Source organism: Gavia stellata, chromosome 23, assembly GCF_030936135.1.
Source record: "Gavia stellata isolate bGavSte3 chromosome 23, bGavSte3.hap2, whole genome shotgun sequence".
Lineage (NCBI taxonomy): Eukaryota > Metazoa > Chordata > Aves > Gaviiformes > Gaviidae > Gavia > Gavia stellata.
Window position 1 is genome coordinate 11474041 of NC_082616.1, and position 21652 is coordinate 11495692.

General features: G+C 36.0%; 1 protein-coding gene across 5 annotated transcripts in view; it reads right to left on the minus strand.

Moving 5' to 3' along the window:
- EML6 (EMAP like 6) overlaps positions 1-21652 on the minus strand; it is a 115088-nt gene that overhangs the window by 49404 nt on the left and 44032 nt on the right. For all 5 annotated transcript variants that reach the window (XM_059828432.1, XM_059828434.1, XM_059828435.1 and 2 more), the window contains exons 4-12: positions 20684-20752; positions 17835-18020; positions 15797-15932; positions 11625-11826; positions 6900-7037; positions 4933-5189; positions 4343-4555; positions 3275-3442; positions 2253-2359 (exon numbers count right to left, since the gene is read on the minus strand). In XM_059828432.1, the coding sequence (XP_059684415.1) occupies positions 2253-2359; positions 3275-3442; positions 4343-4555; positions 4933-5189; positions 6900-7037; positions 11625-11826; positions 15797-15932; positions 17835-18020; positions 20684-20752 (1476 nt within the window). The remainder of the gene's footprint in view (positions 1-2252; positions 2360-3274; positions 3443-4342; positions 4556-4932; positions 5190-6899; positions 7038-11624; positions 11827-15796; positions 15933-17834; positions 18021-20683; positions 20753-21652) is intronic.

Below are 21652 nucleotides of genomic sequence, written 5' to 3' on the forward strand. Positions count from 1 at the left end.
GTGAATGCTACCAATGAAACAGAACATAGGATCATAATTTTCTAATGTATCTCAAAATCTAGAATACTCTATACTGCTTCATCCATAACGTTAAAAAAACGAAACAAACCCAAACTCCATTCTCAAAATTAAGACTAATGTTTTTGTTTCCATGTGCTTTCGTAAATTATTTCCTTTAACAAACTATGAAGTGCAGCTTATGCTTGGGGTTGTCTCACGCTTCCTGTATGAGATTCTGTTTTAAGTTGCTTCTAGCTTTTTCATGCCTTAACCTGCCTGGAATACTGCTGTGTAACTGCCTACAACTATTTTTTCACTTTTAGTTTTTAAACCCAGATGTCTTTTTTGACACATAGACAGCACAGAGGAGGATGCTGTCTGATTTGAATACAGATGGAAACTCAGGAGAAAGAGGAGGAGGATGGGACAAGCACTCCAGTGAGACTTGGAGTAACAGAGACGGGAAGGAGAAAATTTGACAAAACCTGTTTCATTTGGCAAACACGATCGATGTCTGTAACAAAGAGGTAAAATAAGCTGCTGTCAGAAGGCCCTATGTAATTTATTGCAGAATCTAGAAGGAGAGGTGAAAAGACAAAGGGTGGTCCTTGGCTAAAGCATGGAACATTAGAGGTGATCCTTCCACATTCTAGAAAGCAACTTTATGTCAGCCATTAAATCACTCAAACCAACCTGAAACAAGCTTATTGTGTATTTTTTATGCTTAGTACAAGATCCTAGTTCTGGTCTGAGGAAGTTCTGACCTTTCATCATTGCAACTGATAAGGTAACAGGACAAGGTGACAAGTAATATTCTATTCACAATGACAACAGCTCCTGAAAATCAGGTCCCAGGTATTTTTAAATAGAAGCAGAAGTCAGAAGACAGATAGCAGAATTTGGTATCAATGATTCCTTTCCTTCAAAACAAGGATAACAGCACCCTTTCACAGCACAGACTGTTATAAAGATCAGTGTTTGTGAAGCACTCAGTATCATGAATGGAATGCAAAGTAGTACAAGGAAAATAATTCTGTCTTCAGAGACATGTTTGAGCAATGTGCAATAAAGAAGGCCATGGAATGGCCTGATGAATGAAGAAGGATTGAATAGTTCCTTGTTAGGTAAGAACTAAATATCCTATACACCAAATGAAGTAAAAGTCCTGCAGAAATGTGTAGTCATAATTCATGCACCTAAAAAGGGCAAAACTATGTTTTATTATGGCATTTTCTGAACTTCATGTAACTTTGTGACTCAAATAATATTTTCTAATGCAGTAGCATGGGTGCAAACTGTTATGATGCAGGTTGGGTGAAACCTCGCGTCAGGGAACAGCAAGGTAAAACTGCTTTGTAAAAGAAGAGGAACCAAGAGCTGAGCATGGTAACAAGGCCAGCCAAGAGAGTGCCCTCACTGAGAGGGGTGCAGTCCCACAGTGCCCAAGTGACATGAGCACAGCAGGTTTGGTGACTGTAACCAAGTTCAGGCAAGAGTCCTGATCACCAGGCAAGCCCACAGTGACAAAGCATCAATCAACACCGAAAGATGAGGTTAGAGTGGAATGGCATACTACCATTCCTGAAAAAAATTAGTGCAGTAAAGAATACTTATTTGTTTTGTTTTCTTCTTGCACGGAAGCAATCTATCTTAATTTATCTTAGAACATAGTTGTACCGAAAATAGAAAAAAAGTTAAGTGTATTAAGTGATTATGAGAGACCAGTTTTACTTGGTTCCCATAAACTAGGGCAATTTTAATTCTTGGGCATTGTTGTCCTTGGCAATAAAAATAGAATCTGTCACAAATAAATGCATTATACAGGCTTCATACTCATTAATAGCATTCTGCTTTGAATATGCAGAAATCATATAAAAACTCCGTGAGCTGTATTCTACAAATTGGGATTCTAAATTTGACAGGACTGAAAGGTCTTCTATAATACCTATCATGAAAATGGGAATAGCAATAAGCTCTCATGTTTAAATTTGAGCTTTTTAAGATATAGTCTTTATTCTAACATACAATGGTATAGACACCAATCCTTTTTGTCCAAACCCTTTTAAATTCTCATCTCCAGCTAAAGTAAACTCTGGTTTTATGTATATTGGTTGCACAATCAGCTGAATACTGGCAAAATAATCTTCCTAGAGTAGCCTGATGAATTAGGTGCAAAGTTATTTTGCTTAGCTTTACTGAATAGTCACGATAAATTGTCAGGTAAATGGCACAATGTGTTAATTTTTACTCACCTGGCGATCATAGTTGATTTGAGCTTCCTGCTCAATGTCAGAATCTAACTCTGGCACATCAGATAAATCTGAATCTGATTCTTCACTGTAGGAATCAATGCCACCCTCTGCATTAAAAAAAAAAAAACAAAATCAATACATAACACATCTAATCACAAGAAAATAGTATGTGATGTTTTTATATAATTTAGACTACATCCAAAGCAGTATTTAACAACTTTGGAAGCTTAAGCAGCTTGTAAAAATCATGTGGGCTGACTGAATGTGTCAGGTTTCGTTTCTGTTTCTCTTGTTTCAATGCCTGGGGCAGGAGAGTGGTAGAGGGAAGGGGAATAACTGAGTAGTTACTAGTACATTTCCATCATCTGAGAGAATACTGTTTTCTTAATAGGCTTTGGAATGAAAACATACAGAAATGGTAAATAAAAACTTTCAGTGTGATCACTGTGTTTAAAAAGATTTTCTGTAACACAGGTATTTTAACAAATTGTGCAGGTACGGAGTGAATTTTTGCCCTTTTGCTGAAGGGATTCCAATTTTCAGCAGCTGCCATTATGCAGTTTATATGGCTTTTGTAGAATATTTTAAGTATCGTGGGTATAACAAGAAAAAAATTCTAAAGTACAGCTCTCATATATATATGTGAATTTGCATTGAAAAGAAAATTAAAACAATTCAACATCTGTAGTCAGACTTCTGAATGCAAGTTAGACGGCTAATTTTGAAAGTTTAGTTTGATCTAGTAATCTCCCTCTAAATATCTTTTTTCACACGCTTTGAGAAATACTACTCTTGTGTTCCTAAACATGCAATACAGCAGACTGCAGAAGAGCATTTTATGTACTTTGCCTGAAACAAACAGCTGTCTATGAAAAGTAAAATGTCCCAAACATGCTGAGTATATGTAATTCCAGGGAATTATAATTAAAATATTTTCTGTTAATTCAATGAAAGCTTTTCCAACAGTGCTGCATTCTCTGTTGATTTGGTTTAATAAATAATTAAGAAGAGATCATTTTTACCTTGTAGAGGTGTTTCAAGGATGCCATTTGTTATCCCTTCTGGAACAAATCGCCACTGAAAAACAGAGTGATCAGCACCTCCTGTACTTAAAACCCACTGAAAATCATGGGACCAACGGACGTTGGTTACATGTGCTGAATGGCCAACGTATTTTCTAAATTTAGCTCCTAAAGAACAAAAATAGAACTGTTAGTATGTAAGAAGAAAATTAACATTGTAACTAATAAAGTTAGGCTTTTAATGGAAACACAGTCTAAAAATTCTTATGAAAACTGAAACCAAAAAATACTTACATGCCTCTTGATATTCTGATACTACTAATAATTATAAAATAAAAATAAATGGCATAAAATAATATAAACGATACGTTCACTTCAGTTTTCTGAAAAGCATTTAAATCTTGGCAGGATACATATAGGGTTTAATTTTCACATTTATGGCCATTATTGCTAATGTGAATTATACGCATGTATTGTACTACGCACATAAATTCAAATTCACTATCAGAAAATATACTGATATGATATCAAATTAAACACTGAAGATCATGGAAAGACAAAACGTTTTATTTAGTTTTGTTGGCTTTATGCATGATACAGCACACATACTGAGGAAACAATCTGTGTTAAAAGCCTACTACAGATAGGAAGCAAACAACTCACACAGAGCTACACTGACACATGCTAACAGGCAGCAAAACCCTACTGAAGTGTCTGAAATTGTTACCGGCATAAATTTGGACAAATTATAGTAGTGCATTTAGTGTTGATACAATTCTGATGTGATGTAAAGTCTTACTGAATTAGTTTCTGAAAATGTAGTATCAGAATAAGCACATGTTAAACTATACATTCTCAACAGTTCTGAAACAAGTACATATACATTGGCAGGAAATCGCTAGGTACGTAGAGGGTTAAAGTCTCATCTTTATGTCCATTAATACTAATATGATTGTGCACACACTAATCTGAATTATACACAAGGCTCAAAAGCCACCATTAGAGAATATACTGATATGGTATCAAAGTAAATATGGCATTCTCTAGAAATACAAAATACTATCTTACCTTTTTTTAGGCATGGAAATCTGAATAATTTAACCAGCCCAAAATCATCTCCAGTCACTAGCACTGAGCTGTTGTAATTTCCATCCACAGAGTTGACATCTGTAATGTTTGTATATTTTGGCCAAATTCCATTCACTTCAGATCCTATCACACAGGTCCATGAAGCCCAGTGAATTCCTTTGATCTCATCTTTGCTAGTTAGATGCTTCCCAGCTGAAAATATGCAAGTGAATAATCTGTTTAATTATTTGTTTTTCAGTAAACTCCGTTTCTTTTCATCACATTTATCTGTGTATTCTTCTTGGGATTAGTATTTTAGCCTCAATAATTTATAAAGATTCACATTTTACTTTAAATTAGTATAATCTCACATTTGTGGCATTTGACAACATCACACATCTTACAAGTTCTAAAGCAGCCGCACATAAACATGCAAAAAACATACAACAGTGGAAAAAGTTAGATATTTATGTAAGTTCCAGTCAAGAAACTCTGCTTGCAAATGTACTATTTATATATTATTTTTCTTGTTCTCTTCCAATCAACACTGAAGTTTGGTTGTTCATAACATGACCCACTTGTAAACTTACATGGCATCTTGTAGAACAGTCTCTCTCCTGCACCATCATTGGTTTGCAAGAACTTACTATCCACAGACCAGTCAATATGAGTTATAAAACTAGAAGATTTGTTGCACTCTCCTATTTTTTTGTATCGCTGAGCAACCGCATAAATATCCACTGGGCCATCATTAGAACCCACGGCAAGGTAAGAGCCATCTGGTGAAAATTTCATTTCATGGATTACTTCTTTTCTGTCTTTAATATGAACTACCTCTGTCATGTCTCTGCAAGAACCAATAGCGAAAATGTGAACTGTAAACTTGTGAACATGCAATCCACAAATATTTAAGACAAATATGAAGACAGATGCACTGAATAATTTGTACAACAAAAAGCAGATTTCACCAAAAAAGTCCTTTCTTTGAGAAGTTCCTATTGCTTTCATTGGTTATAAGCATATTTTTAAAGCAAAAGTTAGAAACAACTTTACCTGTCAATGACACTCTTTGTTCTATTCACTGAAATTTAGCTGTAAAATAGTTAGCTGTCTAGTCTAAACCAGACTAGACAATTTTTTTTTAGCATCAACAATGGAAAAAGAGTTCCATTTAAAAAGCAATTACCCTGTCTCTCGCAAGACCATGTTGAAATGGCCTTCAGGAGATACCCATTTCTTCACATTCACTCTTTGGGGAGACCGGCAAACAGTTTAGATTAGAGGCTAACAATTAGACTGGTAAAGCTAGATATGATTAATTCCACATGCCATGACCTGTTAGCTACAGCATTGGGGGTTCCAGCACCACCACCACCATCACCCACCAGTGCAAAAACAAAGATTCATGTCGCTAAGTATACGATTCAAAAAAAATGCCAACAAAACACATTGCCATTGACCAGTTTTCCTGGATCAGGGGCTGCAGATTTGTTAGCCTGTCAGAAGATCTGTCACAGAAAAGGAACAGATGGAGAAGCAATTGCATTCAGGGCCTTACACAAGGGTGTTGCCACTCTTTCAGGAATAATGCTGGGTTTATCATTATCAGTCTCCACCAGCTGAATCATGAATAGTGTTAGGTGTGAGGCAAATTAGCAAAGACAAGATTATTGTGAGACAAAGAAGATTAACTTCTTTAGAAAATTACTAGTCTTTGAAAAGGATTTTAAATTAATATGAACAGATCACAAGTTTTGTGAAAGTCATTAAAGCAGTACAGTACAGGGGTTTTCACAGCTCTTCCATCGATTACAGGCTTTTCCCTCCTATCAGCTAGTAGTTCAAAGTATTTTAAATGTATGCTTACCAAACATACGGAGTAACGTTAAGGAAGTGGTAAACTCTTCCAAGTATCAGTTAAAATAGCTTATGTGTTTTGAAATCACGCTATTTTGTTTGGCTATTTCACTCCATGGCCAATTTTATGTTTCACCTGCTTTTGCGTGTCTTCCATAATAGTATTCCACACAGAAAATGCCTACTGCATATGATGCATTCATGCAAAAAAAGGCTTGTCATCTAATATGAAAAGTAGAATTCACATATATCTTGCAAATGCTTAAAAATGTCTTTCAATCACTGATTATTTTGCATAGTATCCATTCTCGTACATGGCAGGAAATGAACCATATGATCAAGGAGATCCCTCTCAAAACTACGTTGTTATCTCTGTTATGCACATTTCTCTCACAAAATATCTGAATACTTTCAGGATAAATAAAGAAAAAAAGCCAAACTTGAAAATCTTAAATTTTGTCAACATTATTACTAAGAGCTAATATTTTGAATTAAATAAAGCATAATTACCAAACTACCACCTTGTAGAACACCAAGTGATATTATGGAAACATATGCTCAATTTTTACTCTTTGCTTCTGATAAAATACCCAATGATTTTTTCTTTTTATAGGAATAAAAGACTTCATAATATGATCTTGAGTTACTTGGAAAAAACCCCAACCTACTAACATGAGAAACTAATGTAAGATTTTCTCACCGTACTCGAAGAACAATGAAGGAGCCATCCTTCATTCCAAGTGCTAATTGTGATCCATCAGGACTGAAAGACACACTCCGCACTGCTTCTTCCATATTACAACGAGCTATCAAGGCATGGTCAGCAAGACTCCATAATCTGCATCAAAGGAAATTGAAAGCAGTAGATTTTTCTTGACTGTACAATATTTCAATATCATCGAGAGGAAAAACAAAAAGTCTAACTCAATTGCTAATGACCCATTTGCATGCACACCTTATATTATGATTTTATAATGTATTGAGTTCCTTTCCAACCATGGAACAAAGATAATTTCACTGATGTGAGCTTATAGATGTACAGAAATATAGTTTTTAAAAGCTCAAAACTGCTTATCGATCTAGAAGAAGAGAAAGAGGGTGTACAATGACTGCCTGAATCAATACATGGACGCAGAATTTTCTGACAGTGGCACTGAATGTCTTGGAAAATAACGAAGCTTTGAGACACCTTCAAGTGAAGTTCCAGGTTCAAATTTCTCTCAAAATAAAGGAGTCTTCACTGTTCCCAGTTCTAGCAGGGATGGCACCTCAGACCTGAATACATATCTGTGACAGCAGAAGAGGAAACAGGGTGAAGCTAAATTAAATAATCATTTGGTGTTATCTCCGGACTTTACTTATCTGATATAATAGAATTCCCCTAGATAAATAATTTTAAAAAAGCAGTTTCTGTAGGCAGAGAGGGTCAATGCAGATCAGACTGAAATTTTCACTGAAAGTGAAAGCAATACTCAGAGAGCATGAACATTCCAACCATGGGGAAAATTTTCTTGTCATAACCCTGAATGAACGAGTAGGCAGAACTGCATGCTGATTCACTCGTTCACATAATTTTAAGTAAAAAGAATCAATCAATAAATTATGCCATAAGATGGAGAAAAGCAAATAATGTACCTATATTTTTAAGAAGGAATGGAGGGAGTTTCCCAGATCACTACAAGCTGGTTAATCCAATCTCAGTCGTATGCAAGATTTAGAAAAAAAATTAAAGAAAAGAATAATTGACAGTATGGAAGAAAATGCATAAAAGACCTCTTGGAGAAGAAAAATTAAGTCAGCAATACCCAGCTATCTTTATTTTGAAGACAGTGTTGTAAATCTAATGCATTTCTAAAAGACTTATAAAATATTCAGTAAAATATTTGAATAATAGCATATGTGATTATTGGCTAAACTCAAGAAAATGACAATTTGTACAAGAACTGTAATGTGATACTGGATGAGGTTTATAGCAAGCTTTACAGAAAGAAACAATTAGGCTGGATGGGACTTGATGATCTTACAGGTCTTTTCCAACCTTAATGATTCTGTGTGAAGATACTACTGAGATTTCTAGGTACAAGCTTTGAAATAGTAACATTTAACATTTTCACTAAAGACACTGGCACAAAAGATGAGAATGCTAATGAGACTTCCTACGGACAGCAAGCTGGGAGGCACTGCGCACCCAGAGATGGATTTATCATATTGGAAGAAACAGAGGTTTCTTGACGATGAAACAAACAGCCATGGAATGAAATTTAAGCAAAGCCCATACTTTCAGAGCCTTATGCCTAGCGCTGTGCTCTAAGCTTGAAACACAAGTGGAACCAGCACAAAGAAGTAAGATCTCGCACTATTTTCCAATTATAAAATGACTGTGATCCATGAGTGAGTTGCAGAGAGGAAAAAGGAAATTCAGTCCTAAAATACATCCTGGGTGCTATTCCAGGAGGTACACAAAAACAATAGCACACCACACATAGTGACCTCATCTGGCATGTTCTTTATGAGGTATCTCAAGAAATCAGAATAAAAACAGGAACGGATGCAGTGAAGGATTATTAAGATGATTAAGAGAATGAAGACTGTATCACATTAAAGAAGACCAAAAGAGTTTAACTTCTGCACCTTAGTGAAACAAAGGCCAGGATGGGATAATATTGCTTCCAAAAATACATCAGTAGGATAAACGCCAAAGAAGGAGAAAAGGTTATGTTGAAGGACCATGTTGGCACTAGAACAAATAGCATAAACAGAACATTGAATACAGCCTGAAAAGAAGGAAGTTTCTGACCACCCCAGCAGTAACATTTAGATACAACCTCGAAGTAGAGTAACAGGGGAAAAAAATACAGATAGAGTTTGGTGAATTTAGTAAAAGGATTCTAGAATTTGACTGCCTGCATTGAGAAAGAAACCCTTTGGGTCTTGTCAGGTTAATATTATTAGGATCTGTCTAAAATCAACAATGCTGAATGATGCTAGCTTCCTCTTAGGCTGAGAGAATTCAAGGATGAGAAAGAATTTGAAAAGGCTTCTCTGTGAAAAAATGGCAAGTTCCATTTCCTGGTGAAAAAAATGGATGTGGGATGCTAAAACCGTTTTCAAAGACAAACCAGAAGTAGATAAGATGCAAGATTCTCAGCAGCCTTGCTAGGGAGAAGCAACAAGCCCAATACAACAAAGAATGTACCAGAAAGGATTGGAAAGATTTCAGAGGAAACACCAGGATAAAATTTGCCTCCAAAATGTTGCTTTCACATGGATCACTTTGACCAATACATTAGAAGTGTAATTGCAATACATGGCAGTGCAAGCTGAATAATTAAATTCTCTTTAAAAAAATTTTTTTTTAATTAATGGAAGGGCAATTCCAAATATGAGCCTTTTAATTTTATAACAGAATAAAAAAGCATTTTGCACACATACAGGCATTTGTATAAACAACTGACAAAATAAAAGCCTGGCCTTGCTTATGAAAATAGAAAAAGGATCTCTTCTGCACATTGTTTTTGGAAAAGCCAGATAAATAAACTATTTCTGTATAAAAAGTGTATGTATTTTCAAATAAGGCAAAGAGCATGCTTGCACAGTCTTTCATAGAGGGACACAAGTTTATTCCAAGCACGCTTTGAGTCAGCAGTACATTATCCAGCTCGAAGCCAGAGCTGAATTACCATGCTAACCAAGAGATGAGTCCAAGATAATAAATCCAAAGTCTTAGCATGGCTTATTAGCTTGAGGGCAGTACAATGCTAATCCCAGCTTTGCAGTTCTTGTTTCAGAACTCGCTTGCATCCTACAGAATGCAGGCAGCGTGAATTTGTGCCTGTCTATAGAACTGTGCAGACAAACCCAAGCAGAAGAGACTAACCATACATTTTATAAACTGAAAGAAATAATACTAATGTACTAATGTGTAGGAAACAGGGAGATAACTTGACTGTAGTGAACAACTGGCAGTTTTGTTAGTTTCACGATTTGGATTTTAATTATGGTTAGAAAGAAATGAGGGATGGCAGGAATAGGAAACCAGTACAAGTAAAAAGATCGAAAAGAAAGGGAAAAAGAAATTCCAGCTGACCAGCAAGCGTCAAGGCAGAGGTGACTCGTAATGTGAAATCTGAAGGTGCATAAATTAGAAGTTGTATGTATGGTAGGAGATTGATTTTTCCCATTGAAATATGGCCAAATGGTAGAATCCACATCTATGTTTCTGAAATAAGCTGACTAGTAGTCCATAAAAACTGAAAAGCTGTTTGGTAACTGCCTGGGGTTGATTTGAAAATATGCAATCAAATTATCTATGTAAGATGAAAAGCAGTCATCATCCATCTTGCATAAGATTGGAGAAAAACCTGATTGAGGAGTTAGAAGTTAGGATAGTAGGGTCAGGAGAAACCACAAAGGAGGACATTAGGGGAATCAGAGCTTGGGAAGCCATTTATGAACCCCATTCTATGCGCTGTTCCACAAGGGGTTGGGCTTCAGGGCAAGGGCAGGACCACAATTTGAGGAAAGACTCTGGAGAGTGCCATAACAACACCCGGTCTCCCAAAAATCTTTCCAGTCCCCATGGGAAGCTTTGGCACTCAGGAAAACCTCAATCTCTTTAATCACAGGTAAACAATTAGTCACAACGGGCAGTGCCCATGTCCATTTGAGATAACACACAACAGCTGTGTGGGTATGGGAATACAACCACTACAGTGAGAATCTTAGCTTAACCTCCAAACTTTACAGTAAAGTCTTACTAAGCATGTTAAAAATTCTCAGGTGTTTTCAGAGGCATATCAATTTCCCAAATTTTAACAGGAAAAGGAAAAGAAACATTCTTGACTCTGTGACAACTTCCACAATTATGTGTACAAAACTTCAAATCTCTGCTACAAAGGCTTGAGGCACAAGTGCTACAACTCAACATCTGAAGGATCTCTTTTTCTGAAGGATCGTTTTCATTAATCTCATTTTCTGGCATTTTAATTGAATTGTTTTTTGATAGGGTTTTCTAAACACTCATGGCTGAGTCAGACACCTGCTGTGTAAGACGCTGGTCAAAGGTATTTAGGTTTTAGGCTTGTTGCACATTAACAGAAGATAAGTACGAGGTGACCATTCTCCATTTAGATACTTACACCTGCTGTTCAGAACAGTAATGAATTAGTACTTAAAGCAGAGTATATAAATCCGGCATGTTTTGAACACAAATTTCGATTACTTTTACATGATGTGTGGAGCCCAAATATGAAGGCTGAAGAGAAAAAGCAAAGCTGTTTAGAAAAACATGGAAAAAATGTTGTCTTAATGGAGTCTTAACATAAAGCCAGAAAATAAATAAATTACAAATATGTCAAATTGACATTGGTTAAAAACGATGTGTACATGAATGGATAGATAAAAAATAAGTAAGATCTAGCCTTACCGTACAGATCGATCATCACTGCCTGTGACTGCTAAAGGCTTCTTTGGATGGACCGCCAGGGCCCAGAGCTCCCCTTCACAATGACCCTGCATAATCAGCATGGGTTTATCTCTCTCTCTTACTAGCACCTCAAATATTTCACTGTCCTGTGTCCCTGCTAAAAGTCTGTCCGCTTTCCAACAGACACTTCGGATGGACAAACCTGACAGGGGACAGAATAATCTTAGATTAATGGCAATGATGAGGCAAAGTGATAGTCAGTACAGTGAAGATTGTTAAGGCTTCAAGATTTAGTTTATAACAACTGTTATGCTTTGACATTGAAGTCTTCTAATAAATCACAGCTGATTAAATCTCAAACCAGTTCTGTTAAATTATCTCAATTTGACAGAAAAAGAGAAGGCTCAATCCTGGGAAAATGCTGAGTACCCAACATTGCTGCTGCCAGTTTCTCAAAGGATCAAGGTCTTTGCTTTGTGTACAACTTGGGAATTTACCTTAAAAAAAAATTCAATTTCACATGATTTAAAGATCTAAATTTTAGATTAGGCAAGGTTCCCGTGACTGAAGCTGGTTTTATTCCTTTTTTCAGTACTTTACTCTTTTGCACATTTAAATAGAATGTTGAATAAAATTTTAATGGTGAATTTAAATGTTTTGTGCCCATGTTATCACACTTCTCTGTTTTTGTCCCAACTGATTATTACAAAAAAAAAAACCCAAACCAAAAAACAACAGAATCTTGTTTTGCATAATGTTTAGAGAGCTTGATCTTATTCCATAAATCTGATCCTAACTTTGCAGCTGGAATTTTACTAACCACAAGCTTAAAAATACCCTCTTAACAGGCTGAGCAATTTGATAGCATTCTCTGGTTGACTGCCTGCAGCATTTGTATTTTCTGTTCCAGTATGTGAAAAATAAAGTTTGGATAATGGGTCTAGATGCTGTGAGATGTGAATGAATAAAAGAATGCATTTGTCATGTAGTCAAGGTCTACCACGTCATCATTTTAACATCTTTGGGAACCGAATACACAATGCAATTAACTACTAGTCACATAAATGAAATATACTGTAGGCATTTTGTGTCATCTCTCGAGGAGGGCAAATTAATCTTCATTTATTGTCTTGTCCATTTCCAGTACCTTTTAATTTTGACAATGTCATTTTGTGACTTAGCTAAATTTCTACTGACGCTTTGACTTACATCTTCTTCTTGATAAGCACCAAAGGCCATACAAGGAATGAAGTTCAGATGTTAAGTGGAAAATGGGTGTTGTTAAGTTTTAGAATACAAAGTACATCTTTTGATGTGGGAAAGGTAAAGTTTTCTGTGATGTACCACACAAAGATTAGCCATTGTCAGATTCTTTACTAACATACATATATATTTAAATACAAAAGCCAAGCCTATCATCAGATTGTTACTGCTGATGCATCTCATTTAAAAAAGCGTTCTGTACTCTTCAGCACAGGATGACTGATGAATGAGTCTATACAGGGTGGGGGGGAGGAAGTCTTCCTGGCACCCTAGAAAGACTGAAAACTAAAAACTAGTTTGAAAGTTGATGCTTTTGCAAACTGCTTTGGAAAAAGTAATTGGAAAGGAGTGACAGAAGGTCACAGGTAAGCAGTTAAGGCTACCACCATTGCTTGAAGTTACATACATGCTTAAACTAATCAGTGCCATGGACGTAACTGAAAATGAAACAAAATTTCCACAGTCTGTTAGTAGCAAGCACTAAATGGAAGTGATCATCAGTGGTGACATATGAGACAGAAACAGCACTAAAGGACAGAGACGTAACAGGAACATCGCAGGCAAGAGTTGTATCACATTGAAAGAACACAAAAAGAGAAGAAACCTTGAAACGGGAAAAAGATTAAAAAATTTTTAAATTATGGTGACAGGGTATAAGTGCAAGCTTGGATTTTATGACCTGCAGTCATCCCCAAGGTCCTAATTTTTTATAGTTGTAGTCAGACCAGCAGTCCCACTGCACTTTTCAGAGATACACCATGATGTCTTTTTACCTAGTCTCAATGATTATGCTTATGGGCACACCATCTTTGACTCTGCTTTGATAAAATTTTGCAGACTTGCTTAAGTCAGTTTCTTGCCATTAAAGCAGGCAATGCTTTTATTTTGACAAACAAACATAAACCTGAAGGATTTAAATGCTTTGAAGAGAAGATTTGGACAGTGTTCTAGTTTTAGTTTTTAGAAATTAATTAATTAATAATTTTATTGTTTTCATTTACATGCAAGTCTAAATGGCAACTCAATTCACTTTCTGCAAATGACATTTTTTACTATTTTTGCCAAGTAAGAAGACAGCAAAAACCTCTCTTGATTGTCTCTCAGCCATATAGTTGCCGTTACAGTATCTGGTTCTACTTAGCTGCTCTCATCTATATATTCTGTATCCTGTAGCATTTAGGAGATGGTAGAAATAATGGCATCAAATTAGAATCACTCCATAGCATGTCTAATGAGAATTCACCTTCAGTAAGTCCTTCCTTGATTTAACTTGCATCAAGATCAAAATCTCTTCTTAGGCAACCTGTAGAAGGATAGCTAGGTGCTTTCTGCAGACAATGTGCTAGAAGAAGACACCTTTATGAATACATTACAGCTCCAAAATGTAAGTTTTCATTTTGAAGTAGTATTTTTCCACAGAAGATAACTACAGTGAACTAAAAGTAACTGAAGTCAGCTAAAGTCTGTTTTGCATTGAGTGTGGACACATCCTAGGCAGCAGTAAAAGCAAAAAAATTGCTTCTACTCTGGTCTCACAAGTATGTGGGATAAAGTACCCTCCCAGAATCACTTCACAAAGAACCAAGGAGGTTGAAGATGCACGTTCTGTGTGTGAGCACTGTTTTCTCTGTGTCACCCTTCATCTGTTATACTGACTTTTGTTAGGAACAGACTGCCCGCAAGACTGGTATTAGCCAGATTGATCTGTCTAACCCACATGTACAGGCTTGTATCTCCATAATATTTAGAAATAATTTCTAAATTGATCACAACTGCTGTAAATTGTCATAAGGTACTTCTACTGTTTTCTAGAAATGAATGTTAAAGATTATGATTCTGGCTGCAAAAAACCACATAAAGCCAGAACTACAGAGCAAAGGGACTACTGGTTGGGTGTATTTGACAACTTTTTTGAGGGCTAAAGTCCATGAATGTATACTACAGTATGGCAAACTGGTGGAGCAGGCTGTTGGCAGTTTGCTTGTTGGATGAGACTAGTTATTGCAAACCTATGCATTTTAAAAGTATTAGAATCACCAGCTGATCTGGTTTAAGTAAGTTGAAAAATAAACAGAATGAGCTTGTTACTAGATCACAGGCCAAAATATCCATAATTGAGAAAGAAAACTTCATCCTTCTTAGTGGCCTCTTGACTATTCCAAAGGTAATTTTAATACGAAAACTAGGTCTAAAAACATAAGCTAAGAAGCAGGGGAAATTAACACTAATCATTACAAAGTTGGCTGCCAAAAGCATATAAAGCTTGCTTCAGGCCAGCAAACAGACTGCTATACTCTCAATCCAAATGGATGTGTAGAATTCCCAGAAGACTAAGATCTTGATAAAGTGTGCATTGTGATCTATGGAGATTATAAGTGCTCTGAGAGTCAAATCATAAAATAAAGTGATGACTAAGCTCACAGGAAGCACGATTAGATTCAACAAATATAATCGTCAAGAATTTAATAACATTCTCTCTATTAAATATGCCAAGTGCTACCATTCCAAATGAACCTAATGGAGTGCTCAGATGCTCAGCATCTTTGAATATCAGGTTCCAGAAATCTCAATTAATTAAATGAATTGCAATTAATTAAGTTAAAGATTGGCTAACTTCATTCTCCTATTTTTTGTGTTTAATTAGTTTTTACTTATCTTCTTGTATTTGCATGGTGGGGAGCAGCAACTATAAGCATCCCCTCTGTTTATACTATGAAACATGGAAAACTCTTCAGGCTACATCAGGCTACATCATTGTCAGAGAAAAAAGGGAATACAGATCTCAAAAGTAAATACAGTCATTAAATACAAAAATCAGCAGTATGCAGAGACATTTATACTTCAAATTAAATTGTGTCATAATCCATTATCTAGGTGTGTGAAAAACCATTAAAGTAATAGCTCATTACCTTTGTATCCTTGTTCAGTCTCCCTGAGATCAATTTTAGTAATTGGTTTGAAATCAGTGTCCCATAACCGAATGCAACCATCTCTCCCTCCAGTGGCAAAACCTTCCTCACAAGCATACATACTAAAAATTCCAGCCTGTTAACCAATAGTATAACAAATTTTAAAGTTCTTTACAATCGATTTAAACACAAAGAAGCAAATGTTGTTGAACACTCTTGTTAAAGGCTAGAAACTGCTAGGCAGCAAAATGTTGTCCATCCAGAAAGCAAATCAGCAAACACAGTGGGATACTTTTATTTCAAGTGCTCCCTTTTTAGTGATTTGTGTAGAAATTTTTGTACAAATGCCAGTGATGTAGCCTATTTGCAGAACTTTAAATTTGGTTTAGTTAATATTATTACAAGGACTATTAAATAAATAATGGAACACTTAAAATAAACAGTTACCCGGAATAAACAAAAACAAGCAAACAAGCAATACAAATATTCTTACAGGTGCAGAGATGATTGAGACATTCTTTCATGAATTCAGTTCAGACATCATTTGGAATCTGACAGGAACTGAAAGAGTGTCAATTCATTCTCTTCATTGAAAGACAAGTTTCTACTACAGTGTGAATTTCTTCATTTTAGAAAATGCCTCATTATTGATGACTGTGCTGCACTACACTGGAATAGCTCATGGAATGCCTGCTGATTCGGTATTTTATTAGGAAAACCTCTCAGTTAAGAGACAAGTTGAACTGCATGGAAATTAATACAATGAAGAGAAGACCTCTGTATTCAAAGTGGCCTTGTTCAATGTCTTAATAAATTAATATTTCTGATAATTAATTACATAGAGATTAGAAACTGGGCAAGAGAATGCATATTAGCCATGGCAAACCCCATAATTTACAAGGATGAAACAGAACACATTATAGAGAAAGATAGTGTATTTAATCATTCTAACAAATCTAAACAAAATTCTGCAAACAAACTACAGAGGTTTATTGTTTGCCAAAGATATTTCCATGTTATTGCAGTTGCGCATAACTACAGCCTGGCAATTACACAGCAGTTCTGCAGGTAAGGTGTCTCACTGACTTCAGTCTAACTGCTTTCATAAATTAGGGATTATATCTATAAATAACGATCGCTCTCCTGAACACTTAGATCTAATTTGAAAAGCTACTATGAATCTTGATGCACTGCCAACATAACTAATTTTGGGAGGTCAGAAAAAACTGTTAAGCTTGCAGTGCTCTTTCTAGAAAGGTTCCAGAAGAAAACTATAGCGACAATTGTTAGATTTCATATCACTCTTCTAAGAAAAATACTCGTTTCCTTCTGTTCAAAAAACCCACGCTAGAACACCATTAGCCCCAATCATATTCAAAATAGGAGTAGTTCTCAATACATTTGAAACAAGACATGAAAATCGTACTGTGCCTTTACTGCAGCAACAACAGAGACATAGATTTATTATATTAGAGTGGTTAGAAATCTGACACGATCCTATACATTCCCCTTTCTCTCTGTAATTATAAGTGCTCCAAATTAGGGGGGGTGGTGTTATGAAGCCAATTGGAGTAAACTGTCTTTGGAATATGGTCGGAGTGCAATTCACAGATCAAACAGGTCTACTCCACGCTGAAGCTTTTATGAAGAGTGAGTCTTCAGTACTGGGAATTTTAGTGGTAAAATTCTATTTATAATAAGATCATTTGGTTACCAACTACTTTTAAGAAAACTAATCATAACTGAAGCTACTCAATCTGCAAAAGTTTGGATTTAGAAACTTCACTTTAGATTTAGTCTGCTTGGTTAAATCAATGCTATAAATATCAGCAGTTCTGTCAGTATCAGTTCAGCAGCTAGCATCTGTGGACAACATGTAAACAAAGTATAAGATTACGTATAAGTTCTTAATTGATGAACAGTCTTAGACATTCTTCTGACCTGAAACAGAAGAAAATCTTTGTAGATAAGCCTTCAAGAGGTTTTTCAATTCAATGAACAGTTCATTTCAGAAATTGACATTAGAAACATAACTTACACTATGTGCTCCTTGAATTGTGCGGACTAAGTTTAGCCCTTTCCAAACATAGATGTCTCCATTTAAAGCACCAGAGTACGTGATATCTTCTTTTGCACATGCTAAACAAAGGATAGTTTGGAGATCTCCTGTTTTACCAAATATTCCTCTCTTTGCTGTCAGCGCATTTCCGCACAATGTCCAAAACTGTGAAATGTAAAAGGCATATTAGGAAAAAATTCTGCAGAATTTCTGGTTTTTTGTATTAGTGTGCAGATCTCACAGATGTACATCCTTACAGAACAGCGTCTGGACAGACACTTAAATGACTCCTGTAGTCCTACCAGAACGGCCCTTACTCCAGAAACTGCCCACTTAGCAAGGAAACCCCCAGGCAAATGCAGCAAGTCTAAGAACAAAACAAAATGATCAAACTGTGAAAGTGAGGCACAATTCTGACTCACTATTGCTATATTACCCCTTCTCATTATCTCACTATCTTTTATCATGTTTTGCTGGGTGGTATCTGTCAATATGAATGCACACTTTTTAAAGCCAGGAACGTCCCATTTTTCTTGTCTGTAAAACTTAAAATACAGCTACAGTTCTGAAGTAATAACATACTTGATCTTAAAGAACTTACGTGCCTGGAGTAGACATTTCTGCCCTTTTCCAACGCACTGAAAGAGATACATCCCTCAAATATAGCTACATTTACTGAGAACCCATCTGTTGGATGGAGACTGCAAATGCTTGTACGTGAAACAACTCTCTGACTACGAGAGTAGTAGGTTCTCGAAGTGTGGAATGGTGACTTACTTGACTTCTACACAGACACAGTAACATTCTGCAAAAAAGACTGACTGGGGAAAAGAAAATAGTCAAGAGAATACAAAGTTTGTCTTAGAAGGGTGTCTTTAGTGGTGGGCTAGAAATATCATACTATTTCTTTTTGAATCAGTTCAGAGTGCTTTTTTGGTTTTTTTAAATAAACATAATTTTATCAAGCAGTGAGGATAGTTAGCACACTCAGCTCCCCCTCAAGGATCAGACCTTCCAGGGAAGGCAAAGTAAAGAGAATTTCAATTAGATGTGTAAGAGAAGTGCCAAAATATCCAGGCCTGCCAGCACTAGGATGTTGTGGACACATGCAGAAACAGAACAGTAAATCTATGTGACGTAGCATAGTCCTGAATGGACCTGCCAGCTCAGGTCTTTATTAGTTGAGGCATCTGTGCTCTGTGGTCCATTGCATGCTGGAAGGACACTTTCAGAGACTGGACGGGAATATTGAAGTGTCTGACATAGATGCATAATGTCTATGTCATTCCCATTTTATATGCCTACATCTTTTTGTGGCTATAAGCCAAATTTTTAGGTCTTTCTCTTAGTACTTACTCCTAAGAAAGCTGAATTCCAGAAAATCCTTGGATCAAGGACTTTTATTTCAGATCCTTCTCTATTTCTAATTCAATTAATTTTTCCCATTGCCTCTTAACATAAGCTAATTTATGAGAAGGCGATGGGAATACTTCCCCCAGGGCTTTCATACTGTGAGTAAAACATATACTCTCCTCACTTCTGGGTAGCCGTAGAAGGGCAAGAGAACAGGTAGCAGTGTTAGGAAATGAGTGGAGGGAGGATCCTGAGCTCAGTCTGTGATTCTAGGCTTTACCACAGCTTCTAATATCTGCTCAGCCAAATGAGCCAACAGAACTGAAATGCTAAAGGAATAAATGGCACTATTCCCAAGTATTAGTCCCAGTTCTCAAAGTGATACAATTACTTTAGAGCTCTTATTTTCCTTCGTTGGAAGTTAAAGTAATTATCACGTTCCCACAGCCTTATAATGAATGGCAAGTATATAGACTGCTGTTTGAGCATCACTGGAGGGGAATATCTAATAATTTCTCCCCCACCTTTTTTTTTTTTGGCATGCTTGTATCTATATGTATTTACTTTGCCTGGTATTATGCATGTTCAGGGTAATTATGGCCATTTTAAACAGAATACAGGTGCCAACAAAGACAGGTTTTGGAAAACAGCTTGCAGAATACAACAGATGGTATCACTTCTGCCAAAACCACCCACAGTTTGAAAGCAGTGGTGGTTTTAAGGGCACAAGCTTCTCAGTAACCAGAATTAGAGATATTAACTGGTTTCCTAAACTTCTAGTTAAAGCTCTTCCCACTCCAGTCATGTGAAATAATTGCCATCTGTTAGGAATGCTTTTGATGAGACAGGAGAAAAATAGAAACCTGCAGGGAATATTGGCAAACAGAAGGATTTCTTTCTAAGCTTTTTACAGGCACAAGAATGTTTAACTTATAGTATATAAACTTACAGTATATATCTAGGTTCGTATTTAAATCATCTCTGGAAAAGGTGACTTAGAGGGAGCAAATAGTGGGGCCCTAGAGTTTTCATCTGTTCATCTCTGCAGGTATTGCACACCCTCTCTGTGGTATTCGTACAAACGCTGGTAGCAGTTCATTCAATTCATACTTCTAACTTAGTTCCTCCTATACCTGTTCAGTGACCCTTTGTGATGCTTGATGAGAGAAATCACTAAAGGCTCAGACAATTTTCAGACAATTTGGGTGGAATGGAGAGGGCAGAGAACACAAAAATTACAAGTATGTAATGATGAAAATTACACCAAATGATCCTCCCACTTTGCTTGTTAAGTGGATCTGCACCTCAGTCACTGCTGAATTGGCTTCAGACAAAAAGTTTTGCTAAAATGTTCACAGAGTAGAGAAAGAAAAATATAAACTGTCTTATATTTAAAGCCCTCATCATATAAGAAGACAAATGTCTTTCGTGACATTTATTTACTTTTTAACAAGTAAACAACAAAAGCTATTTACCTTTATGTGTTTCACTCCACAGCTGACTATTCTATTTGGTTGATATTGATCCCAGGAAATATCGAATATCTGTTAAGAAATACAGTAAGCTGATGTTTTAAATTATACAGTAATATCATCTAGGCTTAGTTTGCTTTTACCGATTTTTAGGCATCATTTCTGTTGCAACATATTACTACAAATGCAAGAATACTATTTAGGTAAATTTGGAACTCTCTGTAAACAAAGATTAAGGCAAATATGCAGGCTTCCTCACATAGTTCTGTCAACACACCTCATTCCTGCCTTCACACTACCAATCTATTCTAGCTCCAAGATATTATTGAATAAACAATATTTACTGTCTCAAATAAAATGGGAGTTATGGTGTAAGCTAATGTTCCTCAAGTTTAGGGAAGAAAGATTGGTACATTTATCTTTATTCATGATTTTAGGTAAAAGGTATAGTATCTAATTTAACCTGATTACCAAAAGACCTCAGTGACAACATGGGTGAATATCATTCATCTGACCTAATCTACAGAGTTAAAATGGAATTCTTCATTTTGATTAATGTTACATTTACATTTATAATAGCATGCATCAAAAAATGAAGTATCAGATCCTATATACCTTACCAAAACAAACTTACAGTGTATTCTATGGGATTATGCCAAATGGAAAATATTGTGTAAAGTTTGGAAACAAGACGTTTGTATTTTGGCTCAGATTTTCAACAATATGTTATTTTTAGAGTTTTCACCTCTGGCATTCAGCTTTTCAATGTCCAAGCTGAGAACCAATGAGGTTACCACAATCATTAGTTACTTCAGGAAATGTATGTCTGCAAAGAAAGACAATGGGACTTTTTGCTGCTTTTAGCTCTTCAGCTGTTAAGTACAAATCAGAGGAGAATTTCAATCAGCTTACAGGAACATATTATCTTAAGCTTACCCATCATTCATTTTATACAGAAGGAAGCACTGCCTT